Source organism: Erpetoichthys calabaricus, chromosome 4 (assembly GCF_900747795.2).
Source record: "Erpetoichthys calabaricus chromosome 4, fErpCal1.3, whole genome shotgun sequence".
NCBI classification, from domain to species: Eukaryota; Metazoa; Chordata; class Cladistia; order Polypteriformes; family Polypteridae; genus Erpetoichthys; species Erpetoichthys calabaricus.
In genome coordinates this window covers 171236411-171257647 of record NC_041397.2, presented here as the reverse complement: position 1 = coordinate 171257647, position 21237 = coordinate 171236411, and the positions used below count along the sequence as shown (strand labels likewise).

The 21237-nt window shown below is 35.7% G+C and overlaps 1 protein-coding gene across 1 annotated transcript in view; it reads left to right on the top strand.

Annotated features, from left to right (window-relative positions):
- Window positions 1–19739: 19739 nt before the first annotated feature.
- impg2a (interphotoreceptor matrix proteoglycan 2a) overlaps window positions 19740–21237 on the top strand; it is a 304601-nt gene continuing 303103 nt past the window's right edge. Inside the window, exons 1-3 of the mRNA XM_051926629.1 lie at window positions 19740–19810; window positions 20451–20603; window positions 20950–20982. Of these exons, the coding sequence (XP_051782589.1) occupies window positions 19740–19810; window positions 20451–20603; window positions 20950–20982 (257 nt within the window). The remainder of the gene's footprint in view (window positions 19811–20450; window positions 20604–20949; window positions 20983–21237) is intronic.

Here is a 21237-nt window from a genome sequence, read left to right as displayed (position 1 = left end):
TCATATTCTCTAACCTTGAAATTGTCCAAAACGTTACACCACATTCTTATATTTGAAGTTGTCATTTTTAACCTTCTGGAAGCAGTGTCTTACATCACTAGACAGCAAGATGAGTTGAATGGTGTATCATATGTGGGGGTTTTCTCATACTGGTGATTCAGGATGGACCAAAAAAACTTGAGGGATTTTAAAACATTCTTAAGTAAGCACATCATTGGAGCAGAAAAATGAAAGAAGGATGTGAGATGAGAGCTTTCTGTGCCTCTACTGGCTGGAGTGTCAGAATTGCATCAGTGCCTTTTTACATTTTTTTTTGTTTGTTTCATGTTTTTATTTTCTCCTGGTCCCTTATACTCAATTGGGTTCTGAATCTGCAGGTCTCATATTTGATTATGACTCTCAGACGCTGCTGTCATTAGGCACCCAGTCACCAGAGAGGACTATATAAGAACACGACTTTTCAAAGCATGTTGCTCTTGCTTTGTTTCTCATTCCCTTTCTCTTAAGAATTTTCTTAAAAATCTTACTGTGCTTTTTGGTCTCTTCCTCAGTGCTGCTTGGCTTGAATGTGTTTCAGTTTAGATTTTGGCTTGTTATAGACTAAGGTTTGGATCCCCCCAGTGTTTAGCTTATTTTTGGATTACTTTTTGGTTTTATTTATTTCATTTACTTGTTTTTTTGTGTTGGTTGCTCTTCTTTTTACTATTTACTTTTTCTTTTCTTTTGTTTTTCTTTCGTTTTACTGATTATTGAGTCTTTGTCTCTTATCTTTATTAGTTCAATTATTCTTTAATAAATAGCAATTTGAAAGAAACTTGCTTTCTTTTTTTTTGATCTGGTAGGGTAATTTACCTGCTCTGACTTTCCCATTTGGGGATTTTTTGTTTTAAATAACAGGCCAGTCTTTACTTCAAAAATGTTTGAAACTGATAAGAAACAACTGTTGGCCCTCATATTATCAACATTGTTGTGAAACCATTCCACCTTGAAGCACACAAGGGGGAGTAGGCCAGACCTGCCCTAATTTTGTTGGACATTTTCATAGGAGCAGAATATTTTCCAGGATGGACAAAATGTAAGGGATATTAATAAAGATGAGCAGTAAACTAATAGGAAAGAGAGATAAACTTGAACATAAAATACCATTTGACATAAAAGAACAATAATAGACATTAAACCCCAAATAATATCTATATTTTTTTTATTACAAAACACATATTTTACTGCCAATAATTGTGCCAGTTGCATATGAGAGATAAATCACTCCTGCTTGAACAGCAGCTGTAGTCATTCTTGCCCATACTTGATTAACATTTCACTCTTATTCTGAAAAATCTTTGTGCAGTGAACACTCATCATGCACAGACCGGAGAAGTGTACATCTAAAATGCTTAACCTCAGCCAACTTTTCACTCTTTTAAATTACCTATCCACTGTGCAAGTTGTTACAGGCAATGCTAGTGCTTGTCGAATTACAGGAAAAAGATCAGAGAACTCAATCAAGTCCATAAGTCCATCCTTAAGAACATTTTGATTGCTTCTTGCAATATTTTTCATCGACCACATGACAAAACAAATGAATGCCTCAGTGTTTAAGTTATCAATTTTGTATACCTCACTGATTTGCGCAATGTGTCTTGTACAGCAAATTCCTCATGTGTCATTTTTGCCATCTGCAGAGAAAAAAGACACTTTGCTTGGTTTCTTCACCAAATTTGCTGTCCATGGATGTGATGACCAAGTCCAAGAATGGTACATAACTTGTTTGGTGAAAATATTCTTCTACAGGGAGCAGGACCCACTAATATTTGATCAAAAACTGTTGCTGGCCACACTATCTAGGATTTGGTCATTCAAAGCCCATTTTTTTAGTTAATTCTCTACCTTTTAAAATAATGTCTTTGAAGTACTCATCTGCTTTTTCTCTATGGCCATAGAAGACATCTAAAAGTTCTTGCATGTGCTCACACACTGATAGAATGTCAGGCGTAATTGATTTGGAGAGCTTGAGCCACACATTCAAAACTTGCTGACATTATCATAAGACACATTTCCTGTACTTGAAGCACATTGTAACTGGTATGTATCCTGGTATTTTTTGCCAGTTGCTGTCGTTGCCAGAAAGACTTACCTGTTCACCTTTAACACGGAGGTTTATACAGTAGAGCAAACTCTTAAGCTTTTGTATTTTGTAGTCCAGCATGTTTCACTTAGCAGTGGTGCATTTGGAATGAGATCTCTTTTCTTTAAACCGTCAATGCAAAAATTTTATGATGGCTTTAACTATACTAGTTGTATTTCTTATACTAAATTCAGATTATTTACAACAAGGTTAATTTATGGGCAGCACAATGAACAAAGCTTTTGGATAACTACTTCTTATTTTGGATTGTAAATCATTACTGAGCAACCTAAATACACTTGACCATGTAACTGTTCTTGATTTACTCCAAATTGTACACACAGTGACCAATAATTTTGTTTGCAACAGCAGTAGCATCTAAGTAAGTTAGATGAGCAAAACCTAGAAATTTTTCACGCACAATGATTTCATTACTGTTAGTTTCAATAAACCGATTGGAGGTTGCTCATGTCCAGAAATATCAGCACTTACATTGGCAATGACAACAAATCCATTTGAGCTGTTAACCATTGCAACAATTTCTTTTCTTACTGTCTCTTCATACAATATTATCAGCTCATTTTCAAAATGACAGATGTATAACGGGCATTAGCTAGCTAGTGAAGTTTTCAAGTGTTGCCTCAACATTCCAGTACATTTCCACTAGAACTGTGTTTTCTATGCATAGCAATGTCATGCATACCACAGAATAAAATGGTAAACACAACTGGGAATACATTCTTTCTGTTGTCTTCAATATGACTCATCACAACATTATTAATCTGAAATAAAATTCTACTTTCTGCATTGTTCATTGTGTTCAGAAAGTTACTTGCACACACTTCGTTGTGCTACGTACTGTACTTGCCATTTGATTACAAGCATTTTCATGAAACTTTATGCATTTTGTAAAAGCTGCAGTAACAAATGCTCCTTGTACACCGTCAAAAAAACAGACTGTGGAAAAAGTGTGCAGTACTTACAAAGTGTTCTTTCTACAGATGTACTGAGAGACAAAGCTACCATTCATATTGACTTAGCATGCAACCCCGCAACTGCCTTTTGCATCATTCTGAAAATTGTATGTATTTGGCAGCGTATACGCTTTCACAAGGAAATCATCTTGAAAATCATCTGTTAGTGTCACATACAATCTGTCGCAATTGAGTGAATTTTAAGTTGGCTAATTAAATATCAGTCTTATCTTCAGCATCACTGGTAATTAATCAAAAACTTCGGCAGGGCTCCTACTTTGTTAATCTTACCTTTCTCTGCTGTAGGAAGGAGTTCTCTGGACTTTAGACTTACGTAGACACATAGGGACACTTGTTTTGAGGAACAGAATAATACAATTTATTAATAAACACAAGGAGTACAGAAGTACTGTAAATGCAAATATATTTATAAATTAACAAACAAGACTGAATGCAGACAGACTAGACAGACAAACATATAACATTCAGGATGGCTATTTACTGGCATTTAGAGTTCTACTTTATCTTGGCACAGATAAATAGTTTTACAATGCCAAGACTTTGTGGATGATGTCTGATGTTGTGTGGAGTTGTTGCTTTGTTCTTGATTCAGGTTCAGGTGGAAGATTCTTCATGCATTCGAGTGCACTCTTTCTTTTTGCCTCATGACTTCTTGTCCATGGTATGCTTTGCATTGGCTACTTGCCTTCTCCTGTCTTCTCTGCAACTTTATGGAGAATAGCATCAGCCTTTCTGATAAGACTTTAGATGCTGAAGTTCACCTATTGAAGTAATGACTGCTCCTCAGCAAAAAGGGCTCAGTGCTTAGCTTGGCACACTAGATCTCAGCTTTCATGTCCACAAAAAGAGAAGAATGGGTCACCTTTCCTGCTTTCCAGGGAAACAGAGGCTCACAGCTTGTTAGTTTCTGAGAAAATGATTTTAGAATACCATTTTGGAGAAATGTGCACAGAATGCCCCTGAGAAGAATCCCAGAGTTCTCTCAGAATCGCACCAGGATTTCAGTATGTTTGTCCTAAGGGAACTTCTCTCAACTTTCCTTTCTCTGAAAACCCTGCAGGATGCAGCTACTTTATAAAGGAAGCTTGAACCTTCTCCTGATTGGATTAATGTCACTTTCATTTACAAAATCAGTGTCTTCTAATAGACAAGTTATTCTGTCCATCTTAGTTGTCATCCCATGAATTATAGTACTTTGTCCTGCCTGGAGTCTATTTTTGAGCTCTTTTTCTGTAGAGAGGTCCTCGGCAAAGATATCAGGTCACCTCTGATTTACACCTTTGTTATCAGATGAAGTACAGGTAGAACCATTATGAAGAATTCAGCCACTTTCTGGAATGTAGCTTGGGAATCTAAGTTGGGGATTTTGTGCAGCTGGAGTTCTTCTAAATGTGTTGCTTTTATAGGCCTTGTGGGCCCCTAACTACACTTGACAGTTACTGTTTGAACTGAGCTGGAAGCACTGCTCTATAATTCATCTGTATGATGTCAAAAGATGAAGGTCCTAGATTTAACATATTAGCAGGTGTACGCATGGAGTCTACATTTCGACAGCTGGCATTTTTATCAAAGGGTGGTTGAAAATGAGTGAAGACTTTTGCTGACAGTTTATTCTTACGGTCAAGAATAACACATCCTGCACACCAACATAAACATAAAAAACGTACTTTTCAGCCACGTTTTCACATTTTTCATTGTGCTAAATGACTTTTTCACGCTACAAACTGTTGAATACAATGCAACACAAATGACTGGTCAAATATGAAGAAACAAATGTCGTACTTTAGCACAGGCATGTCAAACTCACTACATTGGTGTGCCGCTTTGACTGCCATACATGCGTCAGCGGGCCGCACTGTAACATACTGAAAACTTTAAAAAATGTAACACTTAAAGTTTAAAGAAAAGCAATTTATTTCCATATAATCTCCGTACAACAGTATACAATTTGAGTCTTAGCCTCTTAGCTAGGTCCTTATATCATTATATTATATTCATTGCTTATATAGGAGCCTTACAGTGTGAGATTTATTTCTTTTGTCTCGACATTTGGCATCTCTTGTTAGTAACCAGTTCATCAATATCAGGCTTGAAATCTTGTGCAGCTGCAACTTTTATGAGGGATGAAAGGTGCTCGACGGTAAGTCTTGAGTGATGTGGGGTTTTGGTAGCTTTCATTAACGAAAACAATTGCTCATAAAGGTAAGTGCTTCTGAACATAGACAGTACTCTCGATGCCAACTTACGGATCTGCACATATGAGGGTGGCAGGTAAGCATACAAGCCTGGCACACCAACTTCATTGTATTTTGCCTTCAGAATAGAATCTGACTGCAGTTCACTCAATTCCATTTGGATATTCTCAGGTGCATTCTCAATGTTGTAAGAGTATGGTGACGTAAACAGCGCAAAGTCCTGTTCGTGTGAACTGAAATTATGAAAATGCTCACTGAATTCATTGCTCAGTAATTCAAGTTGGAAAACAAATCCTCCAAAAATCAAATTTTACTTAACTAAGTTTATATTGTAAAATAAGTCGATATGCAAAAAGCCCCCTGACCTACACTAATTTTACAAACTCAAAATCACAAAAATTTGTTAATAAACAACTCACCAACTTCTAGAGTCCACTTCAGATCTTCAGCTGTAGTCTGCACTAACTGTTCGTTACAATACTAGCACAAAATTACATAAAACTAGAGCAAAACTACGTGAAAATATGCAGGCTATTACTACTCGTGATGGTCAGTTCTGCCCAGTGGCCAGTCTCAGCAGCCCAGCCAGTAGTATAGCCTGCCAGGGGCGGCTCTAGGCTTGTGGCGGCCCTGGGCAGAGAAAGAATTGGTGGCCCCTTCGCCCGACCAATGTCAATATGGTATCTTATGCACGGTGGATGGCCACGTCCGTTGCTGACACTGCATAGCCGCCTCGTACTCATGATACGCTTCTATAGGCGCATGTCCGTAACTTGAAAACTAAGTGGCGGCCCATGATATTCTCATTACGGCAAAACGTTATAATACTACATATAGCTTACTGCTCCGACTCGAGCGACATTAGTAAATACAGCATACTAATTAACAAGAAACATAATGTTTTTTGGCCATATTGCTGTCAGCTGTGTCGTTATTTTCTCTTTCTGTTTTATATTCATAAAATAGATAAAGTATCTATCTATCTATCTATTCAATATATATTGGCGTGGCAGCCCTGTGCAGGTGCACAGTTTGCACATGCCTAAGGCCGCCCCTGCTGCAGCCTAGCACTTCAGTTGCGACGTCGTGGCTCATTAACTTTGGACAAGTCTCGTGGCTATACTAGAAGATGACGTTTCCGGTACCGTAATGCCATGGGAAAACGCGCTTTTGTCAGAAGGCAGAAGTAAGAAAAGTCAATAAGTAACGCCAAAGATGCAGAATGATTCAATCACAAATGATAGTAATTATTTTGTACAAGTTTAGTGCTAACTAGGATCTGTCATGCTGGCCGCACAGATTTCAGGGGCCGCGTGTTTGACATGCCTGCTTTAGCAAGTCCAAAGTCTGACATTTACATGTTACAAATGGGTAAAAAAACTGAAAACTATGGCTGTTCTGTTTATTTGCATTGTAATGTGCCCTCAGGAATCAGTTTTTGATGGGCTAATAAAATGTCCACATATATAAGAACATCTGTATTACCTCCTATGAATTACATATAATATAAATCATCTAAAACAATAATGACCTACTTATATAACACTTTATTGACTCAATATTAATAAAATAAAATAAGGCAATTTACAAGAATGGTTCCTTACCAACTGAAACTGCTCTGTGTTTCGGTAGATAGTGGAAGGGATGGTTGAGGCGTAATGTTCCACTCTTCTTGTTTGCCTTCTATGTAAACATTCTTCTTGTAATAATGGGGAAAAAACAGTGAAAAATCAAAAGAACAACACTTCTAAGCAAAGGGAACCACAGCCCTGAAACACAAGTGTTCTTCTTTTCTTTGGATAGATGAGTAATGTACATTTTTCTTTGGCTGGCGTGTATGTGTTATTCAAGTTTGTTTTGGATGGAGATTTGAAATGGGGATTTTGTTGTGGGTATGTGAACTTTGATAGCAAATATAACAGATTAATTTTCAGATAGAGTAAATATAAATAGTGAAGAAAAAAATCAAAAGGTGTGTGCCCCCCTTGCTCCCCAACACAGATTGCCTGTAAGCCTTTAGACTAACTCAAAAGGCTGGCTTTCCAGCCTGCACAAGCATTTAAATAATAAAAGTCTCAAAATGTCCACAAAAATGAAGAAAGGACAAACCACGAAAACAAACCTCTAATCCAAACAAAACAAAGCAAGTTCCTTAAATTTAAATATTTTTTCACAACAATTACAATCCATAACAAGAAAAAATCAAGGCAGTAACAAAATTAAGAAAAAATAGGTTTTGTCTTTTAGGTGAATTACGCAATTCTAAAAAACACCAACCAGATACAGTACCTACAGGGATGAAAAGCCAGGAATTCTGAAAAATGAACAAAAAAACAAAGAAAATAAAAAATGAATCACAATAACTGACAGTTTAAGCTTTTGAACATTCTAAAGCTTAGGCTTAAGTGTCAGCTGGGGCTGGAACCCCCAAATGCATAATTATGTGTCTCTACCTCCTTAGGCTCCACATGCAGGAGGCAAAGCAGAGCACAAACAATACTCTATAGAAATACATTAGCAAAGAAAATCATAAAAATACAAAAATACAAAGATAAAGCAAAACCAAAATCAGAATTAATAATATGATATACAAAATGATTTCTAAACAACAAAAATACTACATAAATTAAAAAAAATACTTAAAAAAATAAAACTAAAAATTAAGCCAGGGCAACAACTCTGGCTGAAGCATAAATATATTGAAATAATTTTGTGCCTTGTTAAAATTTTCTCCAGAATCTTTCAGTGAATTTTCATTGCTTTTATCTTCTCTTCCAAGGTTTTTAAGCATATTTCCTAAATTACTTTGTGCATTTATGTTTAGGTTAATGCTCCTAAAAAAATATTTAAGATCATTACACACTACCATTTTGTGTTTCACAGGGGCCACCATTTTGTGGTTTTCCTGCCGTGTCAGGTGACATATTGCTAGGGAGCGTGGTCTCAAAGGTTGCCTCCTATGACATTACTAGTGTGACAGCATAGAGTTTGGCACCACAGACTTCTCATTGCTCCAAACATCTGGATAAAACCAAGGACTGTCTTGGGTGTTCAGTAGTTAATGTGTGGCTATTTAGAAACTATATGTTTGTTTTATTCTCTATTCTTTTAGCTAGTGTATTCACTTAGTGTTGGAAATATTTATTTTGGTTATGAACCAGCTTGTATTTACAATTTTTGATCATCCATCTCCTAGTATGTGTGTCTTTGCCATCTCTTTCTTTTTATGTCTCTGGCAGAGCAAATATAATTGGCTTCCTTTGGTCCTGAGCATTATTGAAAACAGAAAATAAATGATGTTAAGTTATTACTTGTTTCCTTTTCATGGAACCAGGTTTGTAGACCAGAACAAAATACATGTTGTGATTCCCGCCTCTAAACTACCAAAATGATGCCTTGCCACCTAAATCTAGTCCCTGGCGTAATTGGGGACAAGTATTTAAAATGAGCCATTACTGCAAACAATAAAACAATAAAAGAAGAAAGCTGAAAATCAGTGTAATCCTTGATAATCTTAAAAAAAAAACTAAATTAACAAAGAGGAGAGAAACCATAAAAATTATTGCTTTTTTAAAATTTGAAGATTTGTTGCCAAAAAATATGTTTTTATAAAAACCACAAAGAAATAAAGCAGAGCCCAAAGAGAAGTGAAAAAGCTAACAAATCGAATACACACTTTAATATTAAAATCAATGAAAACAGTAAAAACCAGGAACTCTTCACTCATAAATAAGAGATTTCCACTACAACTCTCAGTGCCAATCTGGAACATCTGACCCATTGGCTGGAATAAATAGGCAAAGGACAGTCTTTCAGGTAAAAGACATGGGGTCTCATGTATAATACCGTGTGTAGAAGTCATACTAAAACATGGCGTTGGACAAAACTGGAAATGTTCAAATGCACAAAACAAATTCAGATGCACTTCCCCTTTATAAATCCCAATTAACGTGAATTTTAATGCACATGCACATACCTACACCCCCACCCCAACTTCTCCCAGGATTTTGCATATTTGAATATGTAAATCAACATAAATAGCCCCTTCCGTTCAGTGTTTTGTTAAAAGACAATGACAAAAGCACGTGGAAAAAAGAATTTCAGCGAATGAGAAGTAGAGGCAAGGAAAAACATACTGTACTATTTGTTGCCTTAAGCAGTAGTATAAACAACAAAAGGAAATTATGGATATGATACTGTGTTTGGGACACTCGAAAGTTCAAGTTCAGAAAGTTGCACAGTGCCCGAAATAAAAAAGAAGAGGTCATATATCAGAGTTGATGTGAAAAGGCAAGTCATAGTCCACCGTTTGCTTCAGACAATCTTACAAAAGCTTCACGCCAAATTTAGTTTTTGTACATCCCGAAGTGCGTATTGAAATGAGTTTATGCAATATTTTTGTGCGTTCGCACTATTTATACATGAGGCCCATGGTGGCTCCGCCTCGTAAATCTCTATATAATGGGAACAGAAAACACAACTAGACAAACTAACATGAAAGTGAACATAATACATACATAAAAAATAATTATTAAACAAAGCAATATTTCAAACAAACACAAGGACAAAAGCATAAAATATGCAGTGGTGATATTTACAGACTAACAAGAAGATCGAAATAAATAATACTACAATTAATCCCATTGTTGAAACAATTCAGCACCTTGCCGAGCAGAAAAATGATACATTATAAATTATACATATATATTAGGTTGATACAACAAGATCTCATCTATGGTTCTCTATACTTTCGTCTGCAACCTTGTATGCCCTTCTCTTTACCATAGAAATGCCTCCTCTTTCTGGTCCGTCCAAAATCATATTAGCAAGTTCAATTAATAACAGTTCAAGTTACTGTACTGCTCAGGTCAGAGTTTTATTCTATAATCTATGAGACATCAGTGACTTCTGACCAAACCTCACAAATTCCAATGTTGATGTACTTTGCTTCGCTTGTATCATTGACTGGACTGCTACAATTCTGCTTTCAATGGTCTTCATGAACAAATGAACAAACCGTCACCAGATTACAATGGGCTCAGAATGCTACTACCAGAATGTTGATTTGAATTAAATGCTGTGATCACATTACTCCTCAGGAGACTTGTCTATGCTGACTTTCTTATAAATATTGTCTTCTAAATCATATAATGTAAATCTGTATGCAGCACTTATGAACTGTTAGATGATCAACATCTGACACTGTCCTTCATAATGTTGCAATGTTATGTGACACAAAACTTGGCAAATGCTTATTCTGCTTTGTGTTTGCTACTGTCGGAAACTCTTTTCTTGGATCTACAAGGGATGTTCAATAATTTATCTGAGTATGAAAGAAAGTAGCAAGCATTTAAGTTTTGTACGTTTTTACTCTTGTTCATTGTGTTAGTAAAGACAACTAAATTGGATTCATCATCATCATCATTATCAATGCTACTTCCAGCAGGCAGCAGAGCTGATGGACTTTATCTTGGTATTCTAAACAGTCCTATCGTTCACCATGTCCTCCATCAATTTGTTTCTGTTAGATCTTTACCGTTAACCTTCCACTGTCCTAACGGGTTTATCTGTCTATTAAATTACAAATCATTTTGTTATCCATTCTTATTACAAGGCCCAAACCGCCTTAAACCTTCATTCTTTGCACTTTTTTGTGATACCTTGCACATCCACACACTTCTGTCTTTCCTTATTACTCTTCATATCTTTCAGCAAGAGTTCTGAAATAATTCTCAGCATTCTCTGTACTATATAATAATAACAGTTCATATAATGGAGGACAGACTACCTGGAGTTCCAGGTCATTTGATTAGAATATTGAGGTCCAAGTGAGCCTAGATACCTAGTACTATCAGAGAAAAGTCTAGGAAGATGGCCCAGATAAAGTTCTCAATCCCCAATATAATTTTGATGATCCACTTGTGTAGCTTTTAAAGCTGTTCCTCTACAATGGGGCCATTTGAGCATAAAGTCAAGAGTTGAGTGAGGGCAAACTGGCAAACTCAATTAGCATGAGAAAGAGTGCAGGAGTAGGAAAGATCTTTTGTAGTAATGCAATAGGGAAATGTTTGTCTGATACATTGAGATGGATAATAAATCACCACCCATCTATTAGATAGGTTACTGAGGCCTGTATGATCAAGCTCAGAGGGGCAGCATGTTTATTGTGCCCCTTTGTTTAGATTGGTACTTTTGTTATCCTTTTTAAATACATTGGACTCCTTGGCTTTATGTAGATTGCAGGGAAGCTATTTGCGTTTGTTTTATACTTTACAACCTCTATTCACAATTACAGTTTATGATCCCACAACTCTTCCCACAGCATCCAAGCCTTTTTTAGCTCCCAAACAACCCAGTCTTCTTCTGGAGTATTTGCAATCTCTGTCACCTTTCTAGAAATGCCAAATAGAAATAGTTTAGTTCCAAATGAAAACTACACAGCTCAGTAAATGCAAATGTTAACATCACATTGGCAAACATCTTGATGTATTCTGGCTATTTATAATGTGGACGGACAATCAGTCCCTATTATTCTATTCTTTTTGACAATAGCAATAAGATGCCATTCATCCATGCTCAGGGTGTTTTGTGTACAGAACTGTTACCACATCTGCCAGCTCTCTGCTTTGAGAGCATGTTGAGCAGATTGTACTGCTTGTTTCTTCCTAATGCCCCAATTAACTTAGCATTACAGACTTCACATTGTCCAGCTCAAAGACAGACAGGCTAATTTAAGTAATGAACTGCTCCTAAATCATTTACGGGAAAAAAGACACATGCTGCGATGTTTTAAGGCCTTTTTGAAATAAAGCCCATAGGCTAATCTCTTTAAGCAAGAATCCAAGAATTCACCAGACACCAATGAAAGTTTTTTGTTTCACTGCTGAAATGATGAATACACGATTGGACCAGATATTCTTTCATGGCCTTTTCTAATGCCAGGTTCTTGGTTTTGTATTTGTCACTGTTAGTAAGTAACTCAACAGAGGGTAGCTTGTTGAAATAAATGAGCTTTACTCTTTATTTAATGGTATAAATAAATCTTGGATTGATGTAAAAAGAAACTTACTTTGAACGAGAAAGGAATACAAGATTCAGTTCTGATCTGGGCAGTCTTATTATTATTTTGTATAGGCATAGTATATGTTGAATATACTTATACTTATACAATATTTGTGAATTTCCCATTGGGATTAATAAAGTATCTATCTATCTATCTATCTATGCAAATTTAACATTGAGTTAAATCTAATCTCAGCACTTTTTAATGATCTCATAGCTCTTTTCATGTCCAGCCAAAGCCATACCAGTTCATAGCAATTGTTATTCAATCTGAACAACCTTTGTTAAAGTTGTTGTTACTAGGCTGGACAGTAGAATCTTTTGTATGCGGAGAACTCAGGGATACTAAAAGAAAGCTCATATTATACAAATACTGTAATCTTAAACATTCCCTCACTTGATTCTCAGTCTTTTATAGTACTTGACCAGCAGAAGACTTAAAGTAATACCCCACCCGAAAATGACATTTTTTAATATGTTACTTACCCCATGTAGTTTGTAATGATGGTTAACAAAAAAAATGTATCTCATGTTATTATGCAAAATGGTGATTAAAAAAAGGTTTATTAAATATTACAAGCAAATGGTGATTTACTGGGTAGTGTTGTTTCTTGTAGAGCCTTTGCTTGTCCAACCACCATTTTGTTCTGGGAAGGGTTATTTGCATATGAAGTTGGTTCTTTGTGCTTTGAAAAACTTCTCAATATGTAGAGAAAAAAACCCTAAAATCTTTAATGTATGGTACGCTACCTACAGATTAGGAAAACATGGACTTGGCCTGTGTTGTTGTAGGCAGCAAGTGGTCTTTTAAAATGAGGAACCCATTGTTATTTCACAAATCTGTTACCATCTATTCATGGTTATTTACTGTATGGTGCCTGTTGAAGATCTGGAACCTTCATGTGAATGGATCTGTTGGGAACCAAAAATGGTTCCCCAATGGAATTGCTCTGAAGAACCACTCCGGCAGCTTTCATTTTAAGAGTAAATGGCAAATGATGTGAAAAAATTTTGAAAGAAAAAAATCTCATGGTACTCATGTCATATTGTCCACATGTCACTTATCCAAACATATTCTCAAAACATGGAAAACACATGCATTTTTTGCTAACATATTGTTAAACAGATATTTCCTGTACATCATAAACAGGAAACACAGCTCACATGGATTGAGTTTTTGACTTAAAGATAAGACTCTGGACCAATGAATGAGGGGGAGAGGAATTTGTTTAGTCAGTGAAGAGAGTGGTGGGAGAAAGTGTTTAGCGGGGAGAGATTTATTAAAAGTGTTTGAGACCATAAGAGCAATAGGAGTGCAGAGAAAAGGAGCTTTAAGAGTAATCACAAGTGGGAGGATCAAATGCAAACCACACATTTTAGAGATTTAGACACAACTCTATAATTCTTAAACTTTTTAAATCAACGGGCCAAAAAAAGAAAATCAGGACCATACTGAGACCCAAGGAAAGGATATTACTACAATGACAGCAGATACATACATAGATAAGTACCAATTGCCATATAATAAAAAATAGTATACATTAGTTTCAATTCAAGCATATTTCCACATGAATATTACTAAAAAATTGAAAAACAAAAATATTGTGAATAAATCAAATTTTGCCAGTGTGAATGTTTCCTGTAAACTTTAGTAAAATTAAGAAAAATAAAATCTTCTTTAAAACAGGTGCGTTTTTTCATAGTGTGAATGTTCATTTGACACATGGTACTGGAATAAGGAACAAAGTAGGCAGGAAATAATTAGTCCATGCTGTTTATTTACTTTGTCTTAAATAACTTTTTTAATAGTGTTTTTCAGATGTGTTCCATTAACAGTCCATTTTTCTAAATGAGTTCTCAAATTATTCAGCCTATCCTGGTGTTCATTTAACAATTCAATAAACTGGGCAAAAAATTTGAGCTGTGTAGCTAAATCATTCTTTAAAAATGGATGTCCTTGATACTACTGACTGAAGTGATGCTAAGTGCCGAGGCTGAGCTTTACAGCCTCTCTCACCCTTTTGATATTTTCTGCTGTTCTTACAGTTCTCCACGGTCCATCAAACACATTCTTCACACACGCGGTAGATTGAAATTTATCTAACCACTTTAAAATGGTGTTACAAAAAGGAATGTTAAACTTAAGACAAAATATTTTGTGCTCTTTATTTAAAGATTTAGATTCTATGCCGTAATGGTAAACATGTAATAAGGCACTGACCTGTTGTCACTGGTCCCTTAAATTGCATTTATCATATAACACTGTCATGGCACTAAATACCCCACCTTATCGACACCCCAAAAATCACTACATTCTTCTGCTCATTTTATTTCAGCATTTCAAATGAGACCCAGCTCATCTCAGTCTGATTATTTCACGGTTGTGAGAGGGGTGATCATGTCATGGGGAGTTTTTATTATATTTTTGCACCACAGAAACGGAAGCTTTCTTATAGATTATGCCTCAGATTACATACCAGAATAAACACAAGGTGGAATATCACTTGCTACAGAATTTGCACTTGGATGAACTTGGCTTGTTTTACTACACAAACACTTGGTGCCCCACAGGGCTAGATTCAGACTAATGGTGCTCCTTAGCATCAATTAAACATTTTCTCAGCAGTTATCTTTGGACATAGTTTTTTGAAGGCTATAAAGATAAATACTAATAGCTTGCAACAAGACAAACATAATAAAACTTGCTTGAAAAAGACAGGTCCTTTTTTTTTGGATTTTATTGTTGTACACAGGTTTCTACAGATACCATACTAAAATCAATTATCCTCTGTGTTTTGAACACCATCTAAATTTAACTTGATAGGGAATTCTTGACACCATCACCAAACTTCCATTTATATAAAAATAAAAAGGGTAAAATAGTAGATGAGCACCCCTGCACTAAGCTGATGCCCGGCCATTACATCTTCTTGACTGGTGTCACTCCAGGTAATATAGTACTTGTGGAGGAACATAATATTTTTTTTTCTCTTTATTCTCTTTATTTATTTATTTTTTGTGATCTTAGTGGTGAATGCACTTGACAAGATGCAGCCACCAAGATGCTCATGATTTCAGTTTTTTATGTGTAGGGAACCTAACCCTTTATTGCCATATCCCCTACCCTAATCCTAACCTAGGTACCTCAGGGTGCATTCCTCCAATCTCCCATGGCTAATTTGCAGCAAATATTAGCTGTGCAATGTAGATAAGACAAGATGGCACAACAGAGAGAGAGAAAGAGAGGGGGAGAGTTATAGCATGAAATAAAAAGTAGAAGGATAAGTGACAAGTCAAGTAAAGAAAGCTAAGTGTATAATAGTTCAAATATATACAAAAAAAAAACTCTTGAGAGATAGTGAACAATACATTTCAGAAAATACCCTTCATGAACCCTGAGGAGTTTGTCAGGTGGGCAGTGGAGCATGTAGCTCCACTTATATAACAAATCATCATAATGGATTCTATGTATTATCTTGCCTAAAGTTAAAATAAAATAATCACTGGCAGGTTAGAGATTAATAGAATAATGGATACATTGATGTCTTAATGATAGCAGGAGCACATAAAATTGAGAAATAAGGGAAGGAGGACCTTCTATACCAATGAGTAACCAAGTACTAGTCTTACCCGTATCAATTAGGAAGGAGGCCATTTCATCAGCCAAAGTCCAAGAAACAGAAAAAGGAGAAACAACAGTTTGCATGACTCGAGTAGTCACTTATACTTTCAGACTGATCAGGATGATTAGACAGCTCTCCACTACATGGATCCTAAGTACATCTTGTACCTGTGACAAGCAGTTGTGCTAAGGTATTGACATCTTTATTCCACTCATCCCTGCTAGAACTTGATTTGTATGAAGTTTATTAGTTCTCCTAGAAGTTTTCTTTTTAATTTCAACATAACAATAGTGTACAGTTACAGCTTTCAGGTTCACAATTCCAGCAATACTTTAAAGCTACCTAAATTGTATGCTCTAATCCATTTACAAAAGCATATAACAAACATTAAAGCTGCAGTATTCAAATCACATAATGTCTATGAGTGTTTAATTTTTATCTTAATTGGTGGGAAATACCCATCGGGGGCTCCAGTTTTTTTTGTTTTTTTTTTATAAACTCTGTCTCTGGAAAGGTAAGAATTTGCATAGAAGGTAAAGTTTGGGGCAGCCAGGGACAAAATCTGTGAATGCCAAGCTTAAGTGTGGAATATCTCCTTCAAGTTCCTTACAATCCCAAACCGTCCTGATCCACATTCTTGGTCTTTCTATTTATATTATGTGCCTGTTCCTTTCTCTTTATTGATTTCTTTCTCTATATGCACAGCATTCTAGGCCACTTACATAGCCTTTATCAAATCTGGTGTCTGCTTAAGGTTTCCTATGCCACCATCCACACGGGCAGAGTTTAAGAAGTGCCCAAAGGGTATGTTAGGTTACTAAAATACAATTGAAATAAAATCATATTAACTTGGACAGCAATGAGTGCATATGAAGCATCAAATGTTAGCAGTGCAATGTGTAGATGAGACAAGACTGAATGATGGGGGGGCACATTTTTTCTTAAGGCCACAGTTTATGTAAACATATTAAAATCAATGACTATAATAATGAAATCCATCCTACCCTAAACAACTCTCCCTTGTATGTCACCTAACCTTACAACAGAGGAGACCCGTCGCTCTGTGCAGGCCTCACTGGACTGTGCCTGTCCTATGGCCCTTCTAGACCCATCCATTAATGGTTTTTATAACAGAAAAAAATCTACTGTATATTTCTGAATTCACTAAGAATTAAACATATTTTTTAATTGAAAGGAGCCAGCAGGTATGATTATGTTTTCTGCCTATATTTATTTACCTGGAATCATCACCAATTCTTTAACTTAAAGTCTAACATAGAACCGTAAAAGTTAGCTTGATAGGTGAATGTCTGTCGCATATTATACTGTATGCTATCCGGACAATCTTCTACAAGGAGACAAAGAGCAGATGTGAGTGATGGTTACTTGATTTATGCAGCCTCCAGTAACAAAAGCATGTCATTTATCTGTCCTAATGCAGTGTGCCAGGAAACTATTTGGGAAGCATTTAAAATTTTCTGGGACCGACTGCCTTCAAGGGATGAATATCAGGGCTGGATGAGACTTTGTGAAGACGGCTCCATTGGAGTGTTTGACATTGGGACAAACTTTAGCCTTTCAGAGGAGCACCATGTTCTTGTTCAAAACGTAAGTTGTCTTCATTAAAATCAACAGTTAGATCTTTCAGAAAGTTGTATTGTAATTTTATTTTTGTAGGTGTCTGTAAGTATGGTACACTGCTAAGAGCCAGGACAAAACATTTAGTTGACTAGAATGAAAAATGTACATATACAAATATTTAAACAGATGGAGTTATTTGGGGGTATATGTGATGCCGGTATTTGTGGTATTCAGTCGATCACCTATTAATTTTTGAACTTGCTTGATCACTCTTTAATTAATATGGCACCAATAGCAGCATGCGCCAACACAAGGACATGTATAAAGTAGACATAATTATGGTACAGTACATTATCAGATATGCAAAGGTCTCTACCTTTAACATCGTTTTCTTAACATAATCATCCATCAATTTTCTAAACCTGATTATCGTGGGCAGGGACATGGAAAAATTTGTGTCTATCCCAGCAAGCACTGGGTGCAAGGCAGGGACAATTCTTTAACAGGAGGCCAGTCCATTGCAGTATGAACACAAGTCATCAGGTCCACTTTAGTAACACCAGTCCACCCAACATGTCTTTGGACTGTGAGAGGACGCCAGAGCACCAGGTGGAGTCCTAGACAGACATGAAGAGAACATGTAAACTTCCCCAGAGAGCACTGATCCTACCTGTCAACATAAAGTTAATACGTTTGAGACAAAAACTGGAATATCAGAGAAAATCCCAAGCATTTATGGGAACAATGTGCAAAATGCACAGTCCAAACTAATATCTGATTCCAACCAATACTGATCATTCTGCTTTCCCCTCTAATAAAAAGAAAAAATGCACATAAAATACAAAGGTATCAAATCTGAACATCTTTTCTTAGGTGTATGTGACCTTTATGACAGAATTAGCTTAATATTATTTAATTTCAAGAAAAATCTAAAATTGCCCATTTTCTCAGCCTGCTTAGTCCAATACAAAGTCACCAGAGATCAGTGCCTATCTGGACAGCGTTAGGCAAATGCTGGAGCCAACATTAATGGTGGGCTAGTCCTTTATACTCATGTACCCAAGTGTACATGTCGGCCAATTTAGAATTAACTAATAAAAATGTCTTCAGAATGAAACTGGAGTACTTGGAGAAAAACAAAATGGACATATGAAAAATGTACAGACCCAATATAGACAATAATGAGGAATGGGAATTGAATCCAGGATGGTGGGTCTGAGAAGCACCCTTTCTAAATGCTTTGGCAAACACAAAAAGCTTATATAAATTGGGATTAAAATTAAAATTAAACAAATGTTTTTACTCGAGACCTCATATGATTTTAGTGTCACATTCATTATATGCACATTTTTTTTTTTTGTGAATCAGAATTCATGTTATTGGGCAGGTACACTACTGTGTATGAGCAATGTGTTTTGACAGCACTCAAGTACAACACAGAATACCAAAGAAAAATGGAAAAAGGTAAAATATTTCACTCATCTGTGGGCAGAATAAGGTATTCTTTTCATGTCAGTTTTACTACTTTGTTTCATTTGATCATCTTAGCAGTTTTAATGAAAATCCTTTCGGTTTCCCCATTCAGTGACACATTCTGTCTTAAATAAGAAATTCAGGCAATGTACCTGCATAATCATACATATTTAAGTGAAACAAATTATACATATTGCTTATTCTAAACACATAAAAACTAGACACATACTATATATTTATACTAAACACATAAATGCAATGTAGTAATTTGGGTTAACAAAATAGTGAATTTATAATTATGTATGTTCCTTTGTCTACTAATTAACCAATATATCAAAGTTAGCAACAGCGTTTCTAGCAGTGTCAGGGGTGCAGTTTCCTTGCAATGCCTTCTTTGAAACTTACAGGCTAACTAAAACCAAATTTCTGACACAGATGTTAAAACTTAGAAAGCATGTATTTTTCAAGGTATACATATTTCCTGAAAATCAGTTCTTTTATCTCACTGTGTAATGCTAGCCCAGAAACACATCCAAAACTGGCCTTTGAGGACCAAAAATATTGAACATTAGAGAAAAATAGTATGTGGCTTGGGTTACAATGCTGTCCTAACATCTTAAAACAAATAGCTGTGGAGGCAGCTCATCAACATCAAACATCAAACAAGAGTTTTGGGAACCACATAATCATGGCAACCATGTTTCTGATCTGGCTGAGGACATTTGTCCAGCTGGCTTGGTTTGGAGAAAATGTCCAAAGGTTAGGTAGCTCAAAGTCTAGAAAGCCATGGGGGTTGCTGTTTTTTTTAATCATCTTATTCAAACATTATTTGTCAATAACACAATTCTATTTCTTTCTTTCTTTCTTTCTTTCTTTCTTTCTTTCTTTCTTTCTTTCTTTCTTTCTTTCTTTCTTTCTCAATCTCTCTGTAACCTAAATATTCCATCAAGTTCCAAGTTAAATAAAAGATTTTGTCTCTGAACTTTAGCTCTAATCTTGTTTTCCAGTGTCAGTCTTGATGCATTACAAATGGGCCTTGTTTCACAGCTCATATTGCATAGCACAACCTACATACTTTTTAATAAGAATGTATCAAAAATACCACAATGAGCACTTTTATTGAGAAAGCCAAATAAATATATCTGGCCAAGGTGATCGATCAAATTATTTTGGAGCATCCTGTAACACTGAATTATTTGAATATTACTTGAATGAGGTAAAAAAAATTAGCTATGTGGGCTCTAAAAATAACATTCATTACAGTCAAATATGGAGTCTAAGACACCCCGGCTACTGAATATTACTAGTACAGAAATGTATCCAAAGATATTTAAATATACAAGAGATGATTAATGCATGTCTAAAATCTAAGTGTGTTATACCTTTTTTTTCTTTTTAGAGATTATTACAATCCAAATCAACCACCAGGTAAGAAGAATTACATTGTAGCCACTTATACTTCTGTCAATCAGAAAAGCAGTGGAGATTTCCTCTTTAATTTACTTTTCTCTTGTTTCCTCTGTATTAGTCCTTGCATTGATGAATCCTGTAGGTAAGAAAATAAGTTGTTTACTTTTGTTTCTACATTGTGAACTTGTTAATTGCAGCAATAGTTCAAAATAAAGATCATTTTCAAAAGTTTGAGCCAAGTGCTGGATATAAGTGTCAAGTACAAGTGTCTGATATTAGTTCCTCAAAAATTAAAATTCAGTATCATCCAAAAGGAATAACTTAAAAATTATATTACATTATTAGTATATTAAATTATATTTAATTATATTATATTGTATTTTTTTTAGATTAGTCTGATTTAACATTAATTTAACACTAAGCTACATTAAAGCAGTGCTAATGTATCTCACCCTTTGAATGTTTGTCTTTTTTATCCTATCTGGTAGTGTCTCCACCAGCTCATGGCTCCAGAAATGCAGGTAGGGACTGTTAAATCCAACTTATGTGTTCTTTTATTTACTTTTTTGCGTTCATTTTGCTCCTCTTTGTCATTCTTAACCTTTCTGATTATCAGATAGAGTGCAGAGTGGGCTTATTCTTTTTTATGACCCAGTGCAGTTAAACATACAGTATAAATATAGTGTGGCCTGCAGGGGGTGCACCAGCTCCCCAAACTTGACACAGACAGACACAACACAGACTTTTATTCAGTGGGAAACGCTTCCCAAATTGTT